The sequence below is a fragment of the Pygoscelis adeliae genome, unplaced genomic scaffold (genome assembly GCF_000699105.1).
Source record: "Pygoscelis adeliae isolate BGI_AS28 unplaced genomic scaffold, ASM69910v1 Scaffold483, whole genome shotgun sequence".
Taxonomy (NCBI): Eukaryota; Metazoa; Chordata; class Aves; order Sphenisciformes; family Spheniscidae; genus Pygoscelis; species Pygoscelis adeliae.
The window spans coordinates 991510-1003497 of NW_008824379.1; the positions used below are offsets into that span (position 1 = coordinate 991510).

General features: G+C 43.0%; 1 protein-coding gene across 1 annotated transcript in view; it reads left to right on the top strand.

Moving 5' to 3' along the window:
• The window catches only part of RNFT2 (ring finger protein, transmembrane 2), a 31706-nt gene that overhangs the window by 13292 nt on the left and 6426 nt on the right, over window positions 1–11988 (top strand). Inside the window, 1 exon segment of the mRNA XM_009320202.1 lies at window positions 9192–9341. Coding sequence (XP_009318477.1) covers window positions 9192–9341 — 150 coding nt within the window.

The following is an 11988-nucleotide window of genomic DNA, read 5'->3' on the forward strand; positions in this document are numbered from 1 at the left end:
TGAGCCTGATGACCCAGCTTTCTTCTACAGGCCAGGTCAATGCTACACATCTTATTTTTCAGATGAGTTTTTTTAAATGTAAGCTTTTTCTGAGTTAGAACGGTTCTATTGCACTTTAGGCACATGAACTTTGACCAAATTCTTATCAAGTTATTTACTATCTTAATACTTGCCAGAAATAAAGTTATTCTCTTCCTCCCCATATGCTTGTAGTAGTGTTTCTGCTTGAAGCCTAGCTTGTAGTTTATGAACTTCTGGATGGCTGTCACGTAATGGTACCAGGTAGCAAGCTGTTGGAGAAATATATTAATTAAATTCACAGAATAGAGCTAGAACATTTTTTCAAGATATATATACTGAGAATTCTTCTGCCAATAAAACTAGTCAGAACAGCAGCCTCTAGCTCCCCATAATACAGGGCCTGAAGTGGAGATTGCTGCACTGCCAGGGATAGAGTTCAGCACAGCTGTGAATGGGACAGAGGTATATAATCTTGAGCTTCCTTGCAGTACCTTCTTGCTGGCAGTCAGTAGTAGATGATAAAACTTGCCCATGGATGGCGTATTAGGGACTTTGATCATTCTGTGCTCAACCTCTGAGCAGGCCCTTCAGATTTTCCTCATTTTGGAAGTTCAAAGGCACTTGCAAAGCTAGTCTGGCTTTTCATGCTGCTCCTTGAGATTCTAGTCTTCTCTGAGTACTATGTGGTTTTCACTGATGCTTGCATAGCCTTTCTAGTATGAGGCATCTCCTCTGAATGTCCTTCTCTTAAGTCACTTACGTCTCCATATCCATTGTGATTGGAGCAAGATCAGATTCTTTTCTTTTTCTTTTACACATCAAATTCTTTATATCTCCCCTCAGTCTTCTCTGTAGACTGAACACCACCAATTTTTTGAGTCTTTTCTCAGAGGTCATTCATTCCAGCTCTTATTCTCTTCTGGACTGTCTTCAGTCCCTCCTGTTTTCCAGACCATTTCTCCAGTCTGTCAAGATGAGTTTGAATTATAATCCTTCTTTCCAGTGTGTTTACAGCCTTTCCCAGTTTAGTGTCAATGGCACATTTGATAAGCCTACTTTGTTCCATCAAGATCACTAATGAAAATAGTGACTAGTACTAAACTCCGCTTACCTCAGATGCATCTTTTCATTTTGAAAGTGAACACATGAAAAATTTGGGCTAGAGCACTCAGTTCTCCCAGTCTAAGGTACCTGGGTCATGTATTCCTAGTATGGCCCCATCACAGGAAGGGCAGCATTTGGTTTAAGATGATGTCAAGAACATCATTTAGTATGTAGTATAGTACTATAGTACTGATACTATACTGTAGTATAGTATCAGTTCATGCTTTAATAACTGAGAAAAGCCAAACTAAAATTGAAAGGCAGAAAAAGAGGTTTGTCTTTGCAATCTGAATACAGAGAACAGTAAACATGATGAGTGCTTGAAGTGTGAAGCATGAGGACTACTATATTATGGAGATACAACTAGCAAGAGTTCTCCAAGCTTGAATACCTCAGAAATTGAATATCTCTGCAAGCAACCCCTCCAAAGAATGAGGGAAGATTGAAAATTTGACAAAATAATCCCAGACTTTCGCAGGTTCCAAACCAGCCCAGAAAACAGAGGTGCCAAGAGAGGCTGTGAGACTACAATCAGGCTGGAAGGCAGGGAATGAAGAGCTTGCGAATAGGGGAGAAAAGCAGAAAATGGAAGGTAACCCCAACATCAGACTCCAATCTTACACGTCTGCAATCAGTGGGAGTTTGTGGGAAAAGGAGCATACCTGTGGCTAAAGATGTCCCTTCCTCCCCTATGAGCTGTGATGGGCACATCAAGCTGAGTACAAGTTTTAATAGCAGCTGGGCTCATAATTTCTTTGGAAGGGGGGCTTGGCTCCCACCCTGCATGCTGAAGGCTCTCCATTAAAAAAGGCAAATAAGATCATTTGGTTCAATGTAAAATGAATTAAAGTAAATTAAACTGCAGGAGCCATGTGGCCTGCAGAGGCCTCCATTGTTGTACACACATAAATGGCAGCTTTTCATTTTCACTGCTAAGGAATGACAGCTTGAGGGGGGTGGAATTAAAAATAAGGAAATAAATAATAAAAAGACACAGTTGCCAAAGATTTCGTTTAGGAAATCCCAGGTGCCTGCAAGTCTTCCATCCCCTCCTCATGCTGTTGTCAGCAATCTAAGCTGATATCCTGGAGAATGGAGTGAAGCTTGAGGGGGGAGGGGGGAGAAAGAAAACCAAACCAAAAGAACTGTAAGAAACTGGTATCCCAGGTTCTTTTTTATATATATCCTCCTATCTCTGTAGGGGAGAAAGATACCAAGGACACAGTTTTTTCCAATGGTCTTAATGGCTGGTATATAAGAAAGGCCCTAAGTAAGAATTCTCTTTGCATGCTCAATACAGATGTGCAGCCAAGTTACAAGGGGCTGCATTTCCAGAAGACTGAAAATTCAAAAGGAAAACACTAACATTTGTTTGTTGAAAACATAGTATGAAATTACTGTTGAATAAATACGTGTCAGTTTTGTTTGAAAGCTGGATCTAGACATTGCAAATGAGTTTTTTGTGGCAAGACTGGCATTACTCGTGAAGTTTTTTCTTTATGCTGTTCAAACGGTGTCAGGGGCAAGTGTACAAATACTAGTCCACACTAGCACTGTGGACTCCTCACTGTATCTTTGAAAATATTTGCATGTGGGGTTTTTTGGTTGGTTGGGTTTTTTTAGTGCCCCCCCCCCTTTTTTTTTTCTTTTTAAAGCACCATCTCATCAAATCTGGTTGGAGAAAACTTGGCCTGTATGTGGCAGCCATTCTTTACACAGTTTTGCACTTGGGCTTTGGACAAGATACCTTTTTCAGGTGCATACCGTGTTTCCTAGCATAGATGGTTACAGCTCTGCCATGTAAACTGGCACATGAAGCTTTCCATATTCCTTCTGAAGCTGCCCCTTGGACATGAGAGAAATATCAGAATGTCTTTTGCACGAAGGAGTAGGATTTGGATCATTCAGCTGAAGCAAACTATCTTAAGGCAATGTATTACAGTGTCAGCTGATCTGTGATAACTGTGTATTCTGTGAGTCTGAAGCTAGGAAGACTTGATTTTGAGTAGCCCCAGCGCTATTCTGTGTTCTAATGGAGCACAAGCATGTCCACAGTTGCTTTGGTTATCACCTCACCACCTGTTTGTGTCTCTGTGCACAGCCATGCATAATTAAACAGTTATTGTAAGGAAAATGAGCACTTACCTTATAATGATTAGAATTGTTCTGCAACCTGCCTCCCTCTTGTGTCAGAGCTCAGCTCCATGGGATGCCATGGTCCAAAATCCCGGTGCCCAGCCTTTCTCACTGGGCAGACTGACCCTTCCTCCATCACATGACTAGTTGCACAAATGACTTGCACGTGCAGAAGTTTTATGCTCCTTGAGCAGCAAGCTCTTCTTGCACAAGGCATTCATGTAGAACAACCCATGACATAGAACAAAGTCCATCCTTCTGCATCAGGGAAAGAAGGCAAGCTGGAGCAGTTTGCTGCTGCCAAAGCACTTTCTCTAGGCCACAGCCTCTTCCAGAAGGCTCACACTAGGAGAGAAGGTGCCAGAGGGAACTTGTATTAATTGTGATGGCAGCAGGCCTTCTAATGTCCCTGCAGCCTCTCTTTCATCATGGGACCAGATATTTATCAATCATTTTACATGAAGTTTGTGTACATTTTTTTTTGTCCTGAGAAAAACAGGGTCTCTTGGAGCATTTGAGTCTTCTAGATGCTGATCAAAAAAATATGGAAGCATTAAAACAAGCACTGAGAGCGGGCACATAGATGATGTATTACAAAAAAATATCCGGGTACAGATCTTCCTGTTCCTTGTGTGTGCTCTCTTGTAGTGTGCAATATGCAGGTTAATCCTAGTCTCCTCTAATAGTGTGGCTAAAGTGATGTTTCCAGATAGGTGACAGCCTATCCCCTCATTACCCTCTCCTTGATGATCTTGGATGCTATTTGGGGAACTCACTCAGAAACAGATTCACTCTTCCTGGACAACAGTCTGAGCTTTGATCCTCTAGAGCCACAGGAACTACATGATGGTTCTGCAAAGGTTTTTCCCTATTGCAGCCTGGGACAGAGGTGGTGTCCCAGAGCCAGAAGTGTGGGATTTATTACTTACGAAAGAAAAAGACTCGCTAAAGCGTAAGACTAGGTACTGAGGAACTGGGACTCTTTTCTGTCCCTCTCCTTAACACACATTGAAAGTCACTGCTACTAAATTTTTTAAAGGAATCATTGCTCTTAGGTGCCTTCCAAGTTTAACTTTCCAGCTTAAGATATCCAAGATGTGACTTTCAGAATTGCTGTGCACTAACTAAAAAAAAATAAAAATCTCATTTTCCCCTCTAGTCCCACCTTGGAATTACTCCTCATTAGTCTCGCATGGATTTTCACCAGCATCTTCTGTGCCACAATCCTGTTTACTGCTCCCACCCAACACTTTCTTATATTGGCAATATGACCTGAAATCTCAGCAGAGCCTGCTCTCCCCTGATCCAAATTGCCAGCAGGTCTCAAAAGTTTTTTCTAGCATCTTCCTGTTTCAGAATATGTCCTAATGCTGCTGGCAACAGAACAAGTGAGACTTGGAACTTCCCTTGAGTGCTAATCACAACTTACAGTTGCCTCATTGCAACTTCTCTCACTTCTCTTACATCCCATTTTAATTCCACTGTGTAAAACCTTAGCATGCCTTTCTGTTTCCTTCTGCGGAGGCACACATGCACACTTATGCAAAGCCTTATGTCAAAAGAGACTACAAAGTTAATGCTCAGTTAGGCTATGTGGGAATTAGCATTGCTTCTGCAGCTGTAATTTGCCCCCTTTGGTGTTTCTGTATTGTGGTTCAATTTTTAATTATGTGATTCCATGTTATTTTTCTGTAAGACTTCTTCCATCCATCACCAGTGTATACTGTGCCCCACGGATGAAGCAAGGTGAGGTATTGAAAGAAGCTGTTGTAGAAACTGGAAGGTGCATAGAGAACAAAGAGACCATTGGAAGAAGAATGTTCTACAAGTTAAAGTTGAATGCTACACAGGAGAACTAAATTCCATCCTTTTCTTTGCCAAATAATTCCTGTGTGATTCTAGAAAAGCCATGTACAGCTGCAAACTGAAGTCAGTGGTTTAGATTTTAATGGTAATGTGATCTATAAAATTAAGTGCTTTATAAAAAGTCTAATCCCAGACATCTCAGCTTGGACACCAAAACAACCTTACCTTAACCTTAGTCTTTCTGTGTCTCAAGTTTTCATTTAGAAAATGCAGAGAATAGCTGTCCCTTACGTCAGCCAGCAATATGAAAATAAGTTGAGTTTGGTTTTTGGGGGTTTTGTTTTGGTTGGGTTTTTTGTTTGTTTGTTTTTTAAGTCTTTTACTGTAGTGGTGATGTCATAAAACAACTGAATAAATTTTAGTAATTTTCTCCTCTGAGCAAAGCTCAAATAGCATGAAGTGATAGGATGCAGATCTGCCATCGAGTAATGAGGGTATAACAAAATACTAAAGTCACATGCTTAATGAGTACTGCTCACCCTCTGTGAAAAAATAGTATGTGTTCACATTGTTACAGACTGTATAATACTGCATGTACAGAAAGAATATTGCAATTGTATGAAAATCCTGAAATCCGTTCTTCCAAAATAAGTGCTTGATTTAAAGTATAAAAATGGTCTTTATGTGGTGAAGGAGGTAGAGGAAAACAGAGGGTTATACTTGAGTCTTTGACTTAGTTTTTAACAAAGCATTCTGGAAAAAAGAAAAGGAATCCAAATTTCACCATGTGGTATCACAAGGCTCATCAGCAGAGTTGCTATAATTAGATCCACAGCACAGTCCTCTGCCACTTGTGCTACTGAAGTGTTTGGTAACAGTAGTAGTAGACAGCTTTTACGGTAACTGACCCTATGGAGGAAGCAGGGTAAGCACTATACTACTTACGTTTTAGTCAGGCTTAACTCCAACCTGTTGCGAGGGCTTGATGAGAGCAGAGCAGAGACTCTTTTCTGGTATCTGACTCTACCCTAACCAGGAGCTGTAACTTCAGGTAGTATCTTATTTAATCTCGCAGCCCAGCAAGGTGATATGCTTGCTCTGGAGGGCTGGCTCCTGCACAGTCCAGTCGTGCATTGGGGCTGGCTCACAGCCTCACCAAAAATAGCTTTTGCTTATCTCAGAGAGCTGTTCAATCTCTATAGAGTGTGTTCAAGAGAAGATTCCCAGATTTACATAGATTTTTATGAAATAGGAAAGTCACCTAACACAGGCAAGCCTTGCCTTATTTCAAGCTGTTGTGCCAAGTCAGACGCATAGGAGAAATAATTGTATTTGTGCTTAACACAACGGTTCTTCCTAATCTTGATGAGAAGTAGCTGAAATACTTTAGCTGAAGCTTTCAGACAAAATCCAGCTGGAGACAAAGATTTGGCTTTGAAAACTTCAACCTAGATAGCCAAGATATAACAAAGCTGAAAAGCAGAAGACAGAAAGGTATACTGAGTGTGCTTACAAGTGATGGGTGCCACCTGCAATGAGTTATTGCTATCAGAATTTTGCTGCTGAAATTATAGGGAACAACCCTTGTTTTCAAAGCTTCTGGCTCAGAAGGAAGACTCCACTTCTGCTGCAGCCCTTTGTAGAATTAATTCTGAGTTTCTAGGCACTTTTCCTAGTTTAAAAAAAAGGCTGGTGTGTTGGACTGAGATGCCTGACAAGACTTACATTTCTTTAAGCATTTACTGGAGCACTAGTTCTCTTCTAAATGATGCTCCACTGTCCTTGTATTGCTTCCCTCCTCCTAGCTGTAATCACTCTAAGCTTATCAACAGACCTCTCTTAAATGGTCAAATGGGTGGTGTTCGTGGGCTGGATGGAGAGATGCATCCATTTAAAACTTAACTGCACTCTTGTGAGGGTGTTAACAAGTATCTAGCTGCTAAGAAACCCTGATACCGTGCAGTTACCGTTAAAACTGAAGATCTGCGTTAGATAAAGGCATTATGAAAGCTTTGTAAAGGGTGGAGGTTTTGTGGTTAGAAAATTGAAATTTGTTGCTTGCTGCATGTTCGCTTTAGAGCACACTCTGCCACCTCCAATTCTGCAGCCTGTCTGGACCTCTAGGGCTGCCTGTGACCCATCTTTCCTTACGTCTTGCTGTGGGCTCTAGTGTTTAGTGCCTCAAACACTTCTGTTGTAGAAGAATTTCAGCTTTGATGCCCCAAATGCTGAATCCAGAAGTTCCATCTGATGCAATGAGAAAGTAAGCAGTGACCTGTCCCAGCCCAGCCTGCTAGGGAAGCAAGACTAAATAAAAGAAGATGAGTGAGAGCCCGGTGGGAGGAACAAGTCAGAGAAAGCAAACAGTTTGCTGCCTTTAGCTTGCTGGTAGTTTTCATCAGAGCTGGCTGAGGAGGGGGAGGTGGAGAACTGCCTCTGTGAAGAGAAGGAAGTGACAGCGTAGTCATTAGCAGACTGCGACCCTCTGTCACAGGGGCTCCTGAAATAAACGATGATTGTATTGAAGCATGAGGCTGGATAGAGACCTCTGTGCTAATTTAATAAATTGCTTGCATTTAGGACCCCAGATTGTTGCTGTTACATTTTTGCTATGTGATGCCACCTGGGATTAACAAGGAGGAGGGGATGGGGGGGGAGAGGAAGAAAGCAGCCCAGGTCCGTTAGCAACCGCTGGTGTGACCTCACTCCTTGTCCCAGGGGGGATATGAGATCATGAGAATGCCAGAGCTCTCTGAAGGATTCGATTTGTTCGGTACAGCAGGATGGCCTGCCGAGTGATCTCATCTCCGAGACCCTAGGGAAGGGCGCTAGCTGCTGCTAGCCTCGTGGACTGCGGAGAACTTAATCCCCACTCCAAATCTCACCAATTAATGATTGACCTGTGATGACATCACTGATGACAAAGCTAACTGGGACAACACAGCAAAACTCCAGGGCAATTTCCCCTTCTCCATGATCTTATCGAATAAAAGAATTTTGACATGTCAAAAACAAATCTTTCAGTCCAGATAATGTCATTGCAGATTAAGCATAGTTCTGGGCTCACAGCTTGCCCTGACCTACTGCCCTGTCACCAGTTCTCCCTTTTAAACAGCGTGGGGCAGAACATAAACAGGTCCTCATTAAAACTGGGGGGGCCTTAAATTAGATAGCCTTATTTAGCCAGCTTCTTAGCCCTAGTCTTAGGTGCTTTAAAATAGAATTTATGTGGTAAGAAAAATCCATTTCAGTTGTTGCACCTCATGGTTGTAGTAAGCCAGGAGGGAGTTTGTTACCTTGCAGGTGTCCTTCAAGGAAGGAAAGCTTTCTAATTGGACTAAACACCGGAACGGCAAGGACGGCTTTGGTGAAGGTTTACAAAGGATGTTGCCCATTCTTTAAATCTCTTTTGAGAGGGAAGCATTTCAACCAGCATGCTTCTGCCCTCCCCTCCTTTTCTTCCTTAAGGGTCTCAGGAAGATTTGGTATCTGAGTTTAAAATGCCTTCAGGGTTTTTTTCCAGAGCCAGTCTTTTTATCTGTGTACTGTACAAGGTCCAACACACACCTGGGTGGAAGGGGAAGGATGCTAGCAAATAAGTAATTAATTTGATTCTTTGGGATGATCTAGAAAGTTGTCAGGAAGACCGATGTCACCTTACATTTAAATCTCTGTACCTTCAGAAGGGGGTATAGGATCAAAGAGACTTACCTTGCATTCCTTTTCTCATTATTAATAGTATCTACAATTTACATCATATTCATCCCTGTAAGTCTTAACCTCTGCTGCTAGCGTTCTGTAGCATTGCACAGATATGCAATAAGGTGTATATCCATAACCTGCCCTAAAAGTTTAAGATTCAAAAGTGTAGAATAGCTAGATAAACGACAGAGCAAGAGGAACACTAAGAAACAATGAAGTGATAGTTATCCTTTCTAGGCACCGAGTTAAATGGCTGCAAAGAAAGCTGCATCTCATGAATACTGGTCGATGTACCATTTAACAGAGTGCCTAGGTGGAAAGCAAACACAAGTCCTATAAGCTTCAAGCCCTGCACCTGTTAAGTGCTCTTCTTTTGACTTCCTGATAGTAATCATGTATCACTTGTTTGTTTGTTTTTACAGGGAAAGTTTTATCTGGTTATTGAGGAGCTGAGCCAGCTGTTCCGCTCCCTTGTCCCTATCCAGCTATGGTATAAATACATCATGGGAGATGATCCATCCAGCAGCTACTTCCTAGGTGGGATCCTGATCATCCTGTATAGCCTCTGCAAGGCAAGTACCACCACATTAATAACCACTCTGGGAGCTGTAACAAGAGCAGGGAAAGAAGCACAGCTGAGGGGAACAAATACACCTTTTAATTGTTACTATCACTACCCAGGAAGGGAAGCTGCAGCAGCTGGGGACACCATGTGCTTTAGTTGCCAAAAGCATTTTGCTTCACCAGTATGTGGGCATTGGTGAGCTCGAGGAAGATCTGTGACTGCTCATGTAGTGTTGCATCAGGCTGATGAAGTCATTGCTGCTTTCTAATACCTTTCTATAAAGGCTAGAGGAGAATGGGAGGGGAATCTTGGGGAACTAGTACTGGAAGAGAAGTTAGCTGTCTCCAGGCTTCTAAATGCAACACTGAAAGGAAGGTTGTAGTTAGAGGTTTCTCTCTAAGCCTTCCTCTGTCTTTCAAGGCAGGGTAGGTACTCTGTCACTCATAGTACTGAATGCAGCAGGGAGAAAGAGGGTCACCCAAGTCCTGCCTAGATAAAACAGGTAGTTCTGGCCCCATTCTAGGTCCTGGTCTGGCTGATACAAGTCCAGGATCTCAGTGATAGACAAGAGTAATTAATGTTTCCTCAAAAATAAGAATGTTAAGAGCACAAAGTCTGCCTGTACAATTGTAAATGAATAGGTGCAACTTATTTAGAAGAGTCCCAAGTCTGAGGTATAGAAATAGTTGTATTTCTAATTGTTTGTATTGAACCCTGCCTAGGGACAGAGCAGTAGCTGAAGCAAACAATGATACACCCCTGTTTTCCATCCCTCTGAGAAAGGCCAAGTGAGTCAAGCTTGCTGCAGCCCTGATGCTTGTCTCTGCCTAGGAGAAAGGGGCTACAGCTTTGCAGAAGCAGACTGAAGAACAGAGAAGACAGAATATATCTGAGCTGAACACAGCTCAAAGGGGCTAATGGATTGCTGAGCAATACGAAATCATACTATAGCTCTTACGTGAGATGTGGCTGCAGTTGCAGCTATATGTTGTATAGGAATGGGGCAATTCAACCCCTGCTGTCAAGGGATTTACAGTTTTTGTAGGCAAGATAGGCAGAGGAAGTCATGGGAAGTGAAGTGACTTGGTCACGGCAGGTCTGTGATCAAGCCAGAAACAGAGCAAACAGTGCCAGAATAGAAGACGCATAAGACTAGTGTAGTTCCCTGCACACCCATCCATTCTCCCAGCTCCGTTTCCTGCTCTTGACTCTGTGCTGTGGGAAAGGATTGTTGTCCCTGTCAGAGATATCATTGTCTGGATCCGCTCTAGACAACAGTATCCAACCCTTCCATGCCCTTCTGGCTTGTGAGGTCAGATCACAATTACAAGGACAGATTTCACATGAACTTTGTGGTGTCCCTTGTTGCAAGAGTTACTCAACACCTGGAGAAGGGATGCTTACCTGCAGTTCTACATGCCATTTCTTACATTTGGAGAAGTCATTATAGCTTGAGGAAGCAGTGGGAGCCACCTACTCCTTGGAGAAAGGGGAGCCAAGCACAAAAACACAGCTGACAGGGCAAGGGCCTCACCAGCCAGGGCCCAGCCCCACAGCACCCAAACAAGACAAGCAGGGCAGCCCTGGAGATGATAGCCAGGTTCAAAGAGTCAAGATCTTCAGGTGGTGAGGAAGGTCCAAGATAAAGCCAGAATATAAATCCACAGGTCAGGATCAGGTCTGGTGAAGGCAGCCAAGGTCAGACACAGTCCAACAATTGCAGGGCATAGTCATAGTGATGAGACAGGCTCAAGGTCAGGGTGGGAAGTCACTCTATGTGCTGGGGTGTCCAGATCAGCGGGATTTATAGCTAGGCACAGGTGTGGCTACAGCTGAGCTAGAAACTAGCATTTGCACAGCACAGCTCAAACATGAACTAGGGCCCCCAGGGCTGAGCTTAAATAGAGCTCCTGGGCCCACAGGCAGGGATTGTGGGTGGAGACCCCAGGTGAGGCTGCTCAGGGCCATGAAGGCCTATTAATGCACTCAGGGCCCTAACATATAGGTGCAAGCAGTTCTTTATGGGCTAGCTTGATGTTTCTCTACTATGAGGCCTTTATAGGTGGTGTTGTGATAATCTAGATTGGAAAGGCAACCTTATTTTGAAAAGTTCTGCCGATCTGTTATTTAGAAGCTCCATGAGGAGAGAAGGACTGCTATTTACTGGCCTTGACTATAACTTAGGATGAGGACTGTGGGGTACAGCTTGTGTGAAAGTGCCTTGGCTACAACCTATGCCTTTAACATGCATGTTTCTTCCTTTAATTCATATAGTTCGCTAGAGGTGTAAATGGATGGGTAGGCCACCTGAAGGTTGATAGGTCCAGGAACATGTCCCAGGTCATTGTGTGGCAACTACTTAGTACCACAGATCTGTCCAGGTTAGGATTAGACCTCTGCACGCTAGAGACTTTGCTTGGAAGTGAAAGAAAAGTGGGAGCACACTCTTCCAATACAGATCATGAAATACTAGGTGTGTGCATCCTACTTACAATCACAAGAGTTGCAGGTCTAATTCCTTGCCTGAGACACTGAAAATATACCCAAAGGAGTCCACATTAGCAAAGCCACAAACCACATTAGAAAAACCACAGAAGCCAATTTGGCACTCAGACCTTCTGTGCTCCTGGCAAAAATCCAGGGCTCAGCTAGGG